Raw genomic sequence first — 12,473 nt, forward strand, 5'->3', positions numbered from 1 at the left:
GGTGTTGGTTTACATCCCCTGAACAATGTAGGCTGCCTGGTGCAGCTCTTGTTTATGGACACAGTTCATACTCTGCATTGGAGACTCCTGTGCTGGTGAAATCCTGGTTCCTTTTTCCTCTTGGCTGTGTCATCACATTCTGTGATAGTCTTGTAGATCCGTGTTTTCCAGCTCTCAGCGTATCCAGAGTTCAGGTGCCTCCCTCATTTGGATTCCAAACATCTTCCAGCTGTCCCACAATACTACTCATGCACTTCTAATTTTGTCCATTTGACTTCATACTTATCAGCAATTATGGAAATCTTCCTCTGATGTGGTGCTGATTTCTCCCATGTGCTGTAAGGATGAGTGAGGTATAAAAACCTGGCTAATACAAGTTTCCTCAGCAGGTTCATTGGTGTTCTTTCAAAAAATGATGTTAGTAAGTCACAGGAATGTTTGGGTTAGCATTGCATTTCTTATATGTTTAATTATAAGCTTAACAGCATGGGTATGGTCCTGCACTTGTTTCTTCCAGAAAGCATTTTTAACAAGTTGAAAAGCAGAGTTAATTTGAAAGAAGATGTATTTTCAAGTAAGACACTGTTCATTTCTCGGTTTAAAACTGTGTTCAGGAAATGTCTTCCTTTGCTATTCCAAGGAAGTCCTGCCTAGTAGGTGTAACACTGCTGGAAATCATCAGTTTGGTGAATGGGCTCGAGTGTCATGTGGAGCAGAAGAATGCCATCAGTATGATACAGGTTTAGTTCAGGAGGGGCTCTGATGAGTGATCCATGTGAACCCAGCCTGCTGCCCACAGAGGAACAGGGATTAGATGTTTTTTTCCCACCTTTTAAAAACGAAGGAAAAAAAAACCCCAACCCCACCTTTCTAAATCCAGTGGCAGGTGTTTCTAACACAGGAAGGTACCTCTTAGATGAACAGCCACTGCTGAACCAGATCTGCTCAACCACGTGCACAGGTGAGCCTGAGCTGTGCTTTGTGCTGTGACATGAGCCGTGGGTGCCCAGCAGCTCATCTGTGTTGCTCGTGTTGGACTTGTTTGTGAGCTCAGCTGGTGCAGTTGCTTGGTTGTTTTCCAGCTTGGCTAAAGAAAGCCAAAGTGAAATGAAAAGGCAGGTCCTTGGTGCTGCTGAGAAGCTCCCAGGGTCCGTTCTTGGGCACTATTTGTCGGGTGTGTGTTCTGTCTACTTAGGGCTAACTCACATGTTTAGGCAAGACAGGCTGGTTGAGGGTAGATTTCCAATTTAGATTACAATCTAACTCTGGATGAGCTCAGTGTAATCAGAGTAATTTCAGATTTTCAGGGTAAACAAGCTCTTCACTGAGGAAAGCCCATGAGCCCTGTACATGTCCCCTGTGCTGCTGCTGCTGAAGGAATTGCCTTGTTCCCTTTCTTATGGAGAGGAGGGGAAGCCACATTTTTGCCTGACTTAAACTTTTCAATAGATGAAAAAATTAGGTTATTCCTGGTTTTTGTTTCTCTTCAAGCAAAGCAACTTCTGCAGGTTTTTGTGCTGAGCTGTTAGGTGGATTACTTTGCCTTGAGATGTGATGTTGCAGTTACAGATAATCTTAAGGAGAGAGACGTAGGACAGACACAGAAGAGGCATAGCCAAAATCCTCTGAGAGCTGGCACCCTTTGCAGGGTGTGGTGAAGACTGGCTTTTATGTGTGGTGCTAAAGGCCAGGGTGCGACCTCAAAGGAAACCTTCTGATTTGGTTGTAAAATATCTTTTTGGAGGATGGCAAGTGGGTGGAGTGAACTGCTGCATCATGTTTTTATGTCTGACCTGTTTAATAATGTGATTATTAAGGGGGGTTTTTTGCACGTAGAGAGACCGGCTTTCATGGGAGAAAATATTGCAAGGAGAAAGGCAGACAAATGGAAAACTTCACCATTAAAATGGTCAGTCCTGAGTAGGACTTAATTAGATTTAACATGGAAAGCTTATACTTGAAAGACTTAAACCTACATAAGGAAGCTCAGACCAGGAGGAGACTGAATTGACCTTCTGTTTGCATCAAAAGCAGATTTTTTAAGTTTTCTCCTTACTGATGCAAAATCTCCAAGTACTCACTTGCCATTTTGGGGACTGAGTCATCCTTGTGAGTGTGTTTTCGGTTCGGTGCATATCTTTGCTGGAAACGTTTGTTGGAGGTACAACTTCATTTTAGAACGCTAATGCTCTCTAGAGAAGGCCAAAACACTGGTGCAGGTAAAGGATATATCATCAAACCCCAATTTGATTACTCGTTGGTTTGGAAGGATGGCTCTGCTACTTCACTGTTGAGGTTTGTTGGTGTGGCAATCCTGGCAAGGCTTGTGTAGACTAGCCCTTACGGTTAATCTGGAGCAAAATCATTAATTTGGCAAGACAGCTGCTTTCCAAAAGCCGAGTGTCTCCCTTGGCTCCTGCAGTCTGGTTCCTGACACCCTGCTCTGGCTGTGGAAGTAGGTCAGGGAACTGCGTTCGCGGCGCGATGACGTGAGAGCAGGTAAAAGTTTTGTGTTGCAAAGCGTCAAACCCAAAGTGTCTGTCTCTTGTTTCCCAGATTTTTAGGTTGCTGCTCACTGTAAATATAAACCTGCTTGAGGTGGCTGTGGTCTGGAGCACTCTCACAGGCACAGTCTTTGCAGACAGGTGTTTGCTTTACCTGTTTAGGTACCAATATACCAGCGCTCTAAGATTAAAGCATTCCAAGGGTTGTGCTGTTGTTCTCTTTATAACTTAGGCCACCATTGTAGAAACACACCAGTTACCTTTTCTTAACAGTTCACAAATAAGGCAGAGATTTTAAAGATAAAAATATTCCCAGAGAATTATGTCTGACTCAGGAAAACAAGCACTATTGGTGGCAGCTGAGTTCTTTGTTTGAATTTTCATTTTGTTTGCTGTTAGGTCTGGCTGGATTTTTAAAAATTATTATTCCCCTCCTGTAAAATTTCATCTGTAAAATGTAAGAAAACCAAGTTTTCAGACACATGGACTCTTTTTTCAATGTGCTTGTCATTCATCTTAACTGTCCCACTGTCTGGTGCTGTCACAGGGATTTGGCTATAAGGTTGAAAGGATGATTGTGTTTTTCTTTGTTTTGCTCTTTTAAAATGACAGTAAGTTGGAAGAGCCACCTGAATTTTAACAAGAACTGTGGACAGTCTTAATTTACCTGTTGGTTTGCTTTTTGTTTGTTTGTGGGGGGGGTTTATTACTGTTTGAATTTGTTTTATGCAATTAGATGTGAATTGTTACTCTGGCAATATCAGCATCTGTCCTTAAGCCCTATTTTAATTTTGAGAATTCACCTTGTTTATATTGCTTACAAATACAGAAGAGGTACTGGAATTTTTTTCCTCGTTCTGCCTTATCTAGTGTCATTTGAGATGACTCATTAGGATTGTATTCCTTAAGTGATGTGGAACAGCAGATTCTAAATTTGTCACACAGACAACATCAAAACACAACATCAACCCAGTTGTTCTGATGCCACTTGCCCAAGGTGTTATGTTTGCCAAACAGTTTTCCTGAGGAGGTACAAGAGTTTGGGGTGGATGTTGAGCATTTATAGAACACTGTTTATGTTACTGGAAGCAGTTTCAGCTTATGGTGATGATCTTAATTAAAAAATGGAAAATATTGGTTTAAAGCATGTGTGGAGCCAAGCTGTTCAAAATTAAATTACTTGATAGAACAGGATGGAGAAGTTGCCATATTTTATTTCCCCCAGCTCTGTGTGTGTTTCAGTTGTGCTCCACTCCCAGCTCAAGGGTTTTCTGGTTGGCTGGGGGGGTTATTTCCTTCTAAATCTTGATGTTCTGGTCTTCCATCTGAATTAAGGAAGACCAAGGCAGCCTTTTCTGCTGTGGTTTGGCAGCTTGGAGCGCTTTTAAAGTAATTAGGAATGTTGTCCACAGTAGGAAGCTGTCACATGCATGTGTCAGAAGCAGCTGTGCTGCAGCTGGGCCCATCTCTGCACCTTGGGTTGCTGATTGCCACTTCCAGCTTTCAGCCACACAAATCACAGGCTGAGTAAATCACCCTGAGGAAGAGTGTGGTGGAAAGCCAGCATCCTCCTCCTGGGATGCTGACAGATTGGGAAGCCTCTGCTTAAGCATATCTAGTAACTTATTTTCTGAAGTGGAATTTGATAGAGGACCAGGGTTAAATGTTTCTCTGAACTGGGAGCAAACATGGTTTGAAATGTTTGCTGTCTGTGTGTGTTATGGCAAGGGTGCCCAGGCCTCAGTTTGCTGGTGAGATGTGGGTGCAGGTCACAGCTGGTGCTGGGTGATGCAAGAGGAGACAGAGCTCCTTGCCCTCCGATTCCATACCTCCTACTCTTCTCTCCTCATTCAGCTTTCTTTCCTTTAGACTCACAGTTTTCTTTCTTACACTTTTCCAGCCCCAAACCTGGTTCTAATATGCCCTTGCATCATGTTTTCCCTCCCCTCTTCCCAACAGGCAGTTGCTGTCCTGCACTGCGTGATGCGAATGACAAGGAGCACCTCCAGCTGCCTTTGGGAATGGCTCCCATGTCATAGCTCAGAAGTATTTGTACCAAAATAAATAACCTTGTAGCTTATTAACCAACAAATTAAAGTCATGTGACAGATGGATAACTATTGCTTCCCATGACACATGATAGGAGCAAAACTTAGTCTGAACTGGGATGCATTTGCATAAGGTGAATGTTTGCCTCCATGCGAGTGTCTGTAGCTGAAATCGTTTGATTTGTTTTCAAGGTTATTTTCCTGCTTTGACTTTGTGTTTTGGCCCTGCATCAGGGGCTGGGCCCTTTCTTTTCAGATTACCAACTGTTGATGCCTGAAAAAATACACAGTAATTAGAACATCTAGCCTGATAAGACCCAAAAACTCTGAACAACACTTTCTTGTTACCAGGAAGCGTCAGTGTAAAGTCCACGCAATGAGGTGATTTAGCTTGGGTGTGTGCAGGTGATGCTAAGATGAAAGATAAATAGCACTAGTCCTTTCCCTAATCTCCCTATTAGTGCTGGCATCAACATGTTTATTATATGCCTTGGGCCTGTTTTAAGCCCCACAGTGTGTTGGACTGTCCAGGTTCTGGGTAGATACTGCTCTGTGTTTGACCATACCAGCTACTCACAGGTACCCGACACATGTGAGATCCAGGTGCCATCCAAGTGCCTCTCTTTTCTGCTGAAGGAAGCCACGTGCTGCAAACCTTGATATATTTTATGTTAAGTGAAAAGAAAAAACAGTTTAATCCCAGGAAACAAGATACAGCTTTCGTTACAAACCAGGAAACCTAAAACTGGAGTGTAAGTGGAGGTGGTAGCAGTAGTAAAATTGAAGTAGTTTGAATAGATTTGAAAACGTGTGAAAAAGCCTTTTACTCTGTGTTGGAATTGAAAAGGCCTCTTACCCTGTGTTATATGCTCTGTAATTCCTTTGTAGGCAGGAAAAGTGCACATTCCACATGGGCAAGGATGGCTCGAGCTGAGGTACATGTTGATCCTGTTGCTGGAGATGTATATTTGGGTTAGAAATTTTCAAGTGACAAGTTGTAAATCAGTGTCTGCTATTGCAGCATGTGCTTTAGTGGGAGTCACCTAATTTTCCTAATCTCCTTCCAAGTGTTAGGAAATAAACAATTTCCTAATCCATACCATGTTGTTGTTGTTATTTGTATTGTAACTTGTGCTGTACAAACACCGAGAGGAGCCGAGCACTGCTGTGAGGTGAGAGATGTGAAGACAAGACCACAGACATGATTAAGTAAAGGGCTAAAATTACCATCCTTATTCACACTTAAAAATAGCTCCTTACAGACTAAGGTTTTATTTGATGTGAGTTGTAGCTTATTTTGTGAGAAACTAATTTGTTCTGATATGAGTAAGTAAAGCAGAATCTGCCTTGAGCTAAGTCCTATTTATGTATTAGTGTGAACATGGGTAGCAGAACACTGACAAACTGGTCACTTCCAGCTTAGCAAAGCCACAGCTTTTCACATTAAGAAACTAATTCTACCTAAGAATATATTCAAATGAATGTAGAAATGCTTTTAAGGCTTTTGTGTGCTGGGATTTACATATAGATATATAAATATACACAGAGGTAATAAAACAAGTTTTCTGGTCTTTATAGAATGTATTCTTCATTGCCTAAAGTGTGGAAAAGAGACATTCAAAATGATCTTTTATTAGCTCTCGTGGCTGTTTGCACCAGACTGGTGGACACTGCTCACTTTTGAATGCTTCAAGTTATCTTTCCTGGAAAAAGTGTTTGCACAAACAGCTGATGGAAAGCAAAGTGTCTGCTGTGTTGTTATTATGAGTTCCCCATCTTTTTCCCCAGTCCCTCTCCTTGCTATTCAAAGGCACATCACAGTGCTCCTGGTATTTTTAAAGGAATTGCTCACAAGTGAGGTGTCCACTGATGCAGATGAATATTTAAAGCTCTGCTGAGCAGCACATGGGCTGTTTCCTGCAACTATGAGCACATGGCTTGGTTACAGCCAGGCATAGCATTAGGCTGATAACATCATAAACTACACAGAATGGTAATGCAGTCCAAATATTTTTGCTGCCAGTGAATATTCTGATCACATCTCCTTACTCTAATTATTTCTTTCTTGGTAAAATGTTTGGGGATTTTTGTTTTGTTTTGGGGTTTTTTCCATCTTTAGCAAAGCAAATTCTTGTGTTTCATCTGTCAGCAGAGCTGCTGTTCTGTTGGAAGGTCTGAGTGAAGTTTTTGAATGCTTGTGATGAATGAGCTGGGATAAAAAATGCTTTGGCTCTTTGATGCCCTGGGTGGTTTGCAAGGCTGAAGTGTTTGTTCAGTTTGGAAATGTGATGAGCAGTATCAGAGACCAGACCTACATCCTTTCCATGCTGATTCAAAGGACAGTTTTCACATCACATTGGAAGGTTTTAACATCCCTGCTCTAGCTCAGGTGACCCACAGCTAGTGTTTGTTTCTTTGGAAACAAATGTGACAGTGCCCAGATTTTTGAGCTTTTCTCTTTTTCTTGTCTCCTCTCTTAGAACAAAATTGAATTACAATCCTCCAAAGGATGATGGCTCAACGTACAAGATTGAACTCGAAGGGATATCTGTTGATATCATGAAAGAGATACTAGATTACATCTTCAGCGGGCAGGTATGGTATTAAAAAGAACTAGACAGCAGCTGGACTGTTTGTCAAAATAACTTGGGTTTTAACATTGTCCTGAAAGATAAACCTGCTGAGGTTTAAAGCTTTGTGATGGAACTTCTGCAGAGTGGGGCTGTGCATGTGAAGTAGAGGCAGTAAGCTCTCTAGTTGTCTCTGCTTTTCTCGTGCAGCCGGGGAGGACTTTAAAATTTAGAGTCAGTGTCAAATGCTTGTATTAAAATTGGTGGCTGCCTTCAATAACCTACCTTAAAGCATGCAGTCTGTGTCAGGTGTGAAAGAGAACTGGTTTGGTGGTAGCTGTAGAGATTGAGACCCCCTCACTGGCCATTACAGTACATCAGGTGTCCTCCCTCAGTGCCCTTCGTGCCCACCTGTCTGGCCTCTTGTTGCTGCCACTGTGCCCCTTCAGATCTGTGTGCCAGGAGCTTTAGCAGGAATTAAAGTTGGTGTGTCCAGTTTATTTGGAACCAGACTGACATTGCTGAATGAGTTTTAATTTTCAGCAGAAAAAGAAAAGGCAGATGTGGCTTGAAATTCTTTTCTGGACATGCATTTTTAAAAACATTATTTATGTATTGCAGCAAAACTCATTTTAGGCTCCCAGATGAGATGAACAATTTTATGGTTGGTTTCTTCAGGCGCAAAATTCCGCTCGACACCTTCTGCCAAGCAAATGCCTTTCCATCCCTGTGTTCATTTATAAAGGGGTAGCAGTCATATCGGTTTCTCCTAATTTTTACACTGGCATTAATGCTCCATTTTTCAGCCACTGAGATTGAGGGTAATGAATGCGGGCATGTCATGGAACAAATGAGTGATAGTAGCTATAACTTCTAAATTAATTCTTGCAGATCAGGCTAAATGAAGAAACTATCCAAGATGTGGTACAGGCAGCTGATCTCCTGCTGCTTACAGACTTAAAAACTCTCTGCTGTGAGTTTTTAGAAGGTTGCATAGCTGCTGAGAACTGTATTGGTATTCGGGACTTTGCACTGCACTATTGTTTGCATCATGTTCACTACCTTGCCTCAGAGTATCTGGAAACTCACTTTCGAGATGTCAGCAGCACAGAGGAATTCTTGGAACTGACTCCTCAAAAACTGAAAGAAGTGCTGTCGATGGAAAAGCTCAATGTTGGAAACGAAAGATACGTCTTTGAAGCGGTGATTAGGTGGATTTCTCATGATTCAGATTCCAGAAAGGTCAGGACATCCAAATGTTTGTATTTTGAATGTGGTGCAGATTGAAGTGTTTATTCTAATCAGTGGGAACTTGAAATAGAACTGTTTCTTTCAGGACTAATCTTGCACTTATGGAATTAATTGAATTTTGCCTGGAATGCAGACCATGGGATTGCAGTAAAAGGGTGAAAGCGCTGTGGGTGATACATCATTTGCTGCCTTTATTATTTGATAGGCAATAAGAAATAAAGTACCATTTTGGCATTTGATGATATAATCTTGTTTTTGTGGAGAGAAAGCAAGTGCATGTTTATGGAGAAATCCTGTGGACTCGATGCATTTTGTTAGTAACATTGTGCTGTGTAGTTTATTATTTCCAAATATAAAAACCTCTCAAGTATTTGACAAATACAGAAGCATCTGTACTTACGGGTGCCTCAGTGCTGTCGTGTGACAGGTGGGTGATTCCCTGGCATCCCTGTCTCCCCTCAGGTTCACATGAAGGATGTCATGTCAGCAGTGTGGGTGTCGGGCCTGGACGCGGCGTATTTACGGGAGCAGATGATGAGCGAGCCGCTGGTGCGGGAGATCGTCAAGGAGTGCAACAACATCCCGCTGACACCCCCCCAGCAGGGAGAGGCCATGCTGGCCTCCTTCAAGCCCCGGGGCTACTCCGAGTGCATCGTGACTGTTGGGGGGGAGGAACGAGTGTAAGTGTGCAGTGACATCGCAGGGCTCACAGCTGGTGCCAGAGCCAGCGCCCAGAGTTCATGGCAGTCTGAAAACACAGCGTGGAGAGAGCACGTGCACCTGCTGCTCTGTCGTTTCAGTTTGGTTTAGGTTGGTCAGATACACCTGAAATACCTCTGGGAATGATTCAGCAATAAATAGTTATTTTGTTTCTGACATTCAACATGTAGTAAACTAAGGGTAGGATGTGTTGTTTGTTCAGCACAGAACTTTGGAGAAGCACCTTTCTGAAGGTCTGAAAAGCATCTATAACAAAACTTAAATGCAGCCAACGTGTGCTTTTACTGTTTTGTTTATGATAGCCATGGTTCAAAAAAACAAGTCATTAGTGGTGCATCTGAGCTGCCAGATGAAAATTCCTGTTCTGCACAATAATCCCTTTCTCTTTTTGAGTACCCCCTGCAGCAGGGGGGAAGGTTCTGTCCTGTTTAAATAAATTTAGCCTTTAGATGTTAGCTCTTTATAGAAGTGTAGTAAACCACTCAGATAACATTTTGCATGTCAGTTTGTGAATCACTTACTCAAACATTACTAATACACTCTGTGAGTTATTTTTAGCTGTTCAAAGTTCTTAAGAAAGAGTACAGGAAGGTACAGTAGGAGTGAAGTGCAGCTGCTTTTTGTCTCCAGTCTGTACAAACTCAATTTACATGTTTGGTTTGTGGGTCTTCTCCTTACCAGGGCAATGCCACACGTGATGAATATACATGAAAACGTGAACAAACAAATTTTGGACACAAGGTGTTAACAGTGAACTTGTAAAACTCTGTCTTGTCTTTCTGTTTTTGTTTGTTCCCTCCCCACCCTGTGTTCAGATCACGGAAACCAACCTCAGTGATGCGGTGTATGTGTCCTCTTTATGATCCCAATAGACAGCTCTGGATTGAACTTGCTCCTATGAGTATTCCAAGGATCAATCATGGAGTATTGTCAGCAGGTAAAGGGGAACTTTGTATTTTTAAAGTCAATATTATGAAAACGTACCAGTGCCTCAAAATCTGAGATACAGCTTATAATAATATATTTTCTTTAAGATTGACTGCACTGGGGTTATTTCATGCTTCCCCTTTGTCTGCCCAAAACTGTACTTGATTCTGTGAAAATCCCTGTCATCCGAGTGTCTTAAAATCACTATTCCCGCAATGTTTTGTGGGAATCTGCTACATCTGTCTCTCCAGGAGTATTTCATGTTTTAAGTAAATTCTAGTTGCTGCATCACTGAACATGTTGAACAGTATCTGCAGGGGTAGACTGGAGTCAGATATAAGTATGTGCTTTGCCTTCTCCAGTCCAGTCTGACCTGTGACTGGTGTGAATCTCTCAGTGAATTCCAGGATACAGCTCACCAGTCACGTTGTCTTGCTCAGTGTACAGGTGTGAGTCCTGTTCTTAAGATCATGTTACATTTTGTTTTACAGAGGGATTTTTATTTGTGCTTGGTGGTCAGGATGAAAACAAGGGAACGCTAAGCTCTGGAGAGAAATATGATCCAGACACCAATTCATGGAGTTCCTTACCACCAATGCATGAGGCAAGATCTCTATCTAACTGTTGGGATTTAAGTTTTTACTTTGGCAAAATGTTCCTTTTCTTCTGCAAAATTTTATTCTGAATCTTCAGTCGCATCTTACACATTCGAAATCATGCTGCAGACTGACTTCCTTTTATATCCTGTTGTTGTTCTTGTGGTCTGATGCTGACTGCTGGATCTGGAAAAACTAAACAGTTGGTGAAGAGCTAACTGTAAGATGAACTACAAAATTTCAGGAGTTTCATAATGCATCAGTCATATAGTGTACTTAATGTTCTGCGTGTACTGGCCTTCTAAAACAAGAGAACTCTGAGATGGACAAAGGGATCGGACTGTGCAGAAAACATGGACAGAGGACTGGCCAACATACAGAACTTGGCTTGCACAGACATACTTAGGTTTGGTTTGAGTTAATGCTTCCTTCTTCATACTTACATTCCATCAGAAAGTTAACAGTCTGTTGTTTGTAAACGTATATCCTTAATACGCCTGTGGTTTTATCTTTGTAGATCAGCACAGGGTGTTTGTTAAGAAATTGTTTGCCCCAGGATTTTCCTCTTTGCAGCCTCTGGTTGGCAAAGGCTTGTAGTTTTGGCTACATCTGTAGTTATGATGCATTAAGTTTCCTGCTTACTAAGAGTAAGACTATGATTGTGATGTTCCCTGTTTGCTGTGAGACTGAGGGGAGTGTGCCCAAACATACAAAATAGAGGAGCTGCCTTTGCACAGATAATGAGTCTTGAGTTTGGCTGCTATAGAGACCTGAAAGCAACAGCTTCATTGTGGAGACCATCACTGTGCAAACTGAAATAGAGCCAAGCTCTGTTCTTAGATTTCTGTGTGGTCTCTTTGGCTTCTGCTGCTCTGCTTTTTATTTTTTTTTTCTTTTAATACCCTTTGTTTAGTTTAGTTGATTAAACTAATAATCTTATGCTGGTGTTTAGGGCTTCACCATTAAAAAAACCAAAGCAAAACAAACCCCAGGCATAACACCAATAGCACTTTGCAGACAGATATGCTGAAAAATAAGATTGTATTGATTTGTTCACAGTGGCTGTTACGTTTTACAGTGTTGACTTTATTGGTATTCCTTAGGCACGACACAATTTTGGTGTGGTAGAGATTGATGGAATTCTGTATATTCTGGGAGGTGAGGATGGTGAAAGGGAGCTGATCTCTATGGAGAGCTATGATATTTATAGCCGGACCTGGACCAAGCAGCCAGACTTGACCATGGTTAGGAAGGTAAGAACTAAATTGTATAGTATTGCAATACTTATGGTTAAACAGGCAATTATATGTATATATAAAAATATATATATTTAAACTTTTTTCTTCAAGTAGAAGCTGTAACAAATAATCTCAAAATGAAAAGAGAGACAGCAGCTTCTTTATTAATATACCAAAAGAAAACTCTGGCTGAGGATTGTTATGCCTGGCATTGTTTGACACATGCTACAGGCAACCCGAATGCCTGTGTGTGTATAGTTAGTTTTGGAAATGCTTTTTCTCTTTTCCATAAGATTGGCTGCTATGCAGCTATGAAGAAGAAAATCTATGCAATGGGTGGAGGCTCCTATGGAAAACTCTTTGAATCTGTGGAGTGTTACGACCCCAGGACTCAGCAGTGGACAGCAATCTGTCCTCTCAAAGAGAGGAGGTGAGTGAAAATGGAAGGGGGAACTAGTTTGCTGTGTACAGCCTTTTCTAACTCTGATGAGAGGAAATTGTCCTTTTGCTGATGAATCCCTGAAGATGGCCCATCAACTTCCCCATGACTTTCTGAGTCATGGTAGCCTGTAGTTAACTCATGGCTGAGGAAAAGAGAAGCATCCAAGCAATAAATACA

General features: G+C 41.7%; 1 protein-coding gene across 2 annotated transcripts in view; it reads left to right on the forward strand.

Annotated features, from left to right (window-relative positions):
* The window catches only part of GAN (gigaxonin), a 41,019-nt gene that overhangs the window by 6,637 nt on the left and 21,909 nt on the right, over positions 1-12,473 (forward strand). Inside the window, exons 2-8 of one of the 2 annotated variants that reach the window (XM_027725184.2) lie at positions 7,033-7,147; positions 8,014-8,364; positions 8,836-9,053; positions 9,909-10,030; positions 10,512-10,624; positions 11,720-11,869; positions 12,148-12,284. In XM_027725184.2, the coding sequence (XP_027580985.1) occupies positions 7,033-7,147; positions 8,014-8,364; positions 8,836-9,053; positions 9,909-10,030; positions 10,512-10,624; positions 11,720-11,869; positions 12,148-12,284 (1,206 nt within the window). Of the gene's footprint in view, positions 1-7,032; positions 7,148-8,013; positions 8,365-8,835; positions 9,054-9,908; positions 10,031-10,511; positions 10,625-11,719; positions 11,870-12,147; positions 12,285-12,473 lie in introns of those variants that run through there. The other variant, XM_039380809.1, reaches the window with a different exon arrangement.

Source organism: Pipra filicauda, unplaced genomic scaffold, assembly GCF_003945595.2.
Source record: "Pipra filicauda isolate LSUMZ 115617 unplaced genomic scaffold, ASM394559v2 scaffold203_size1373443_pilon, whole genome shotgun sequence".
Lineage (NCBI taxonomy): Eukaryota > Metazoa > Chordata > Aves > Passeriformes > Pipridae > Pipra > Pipra filicauda.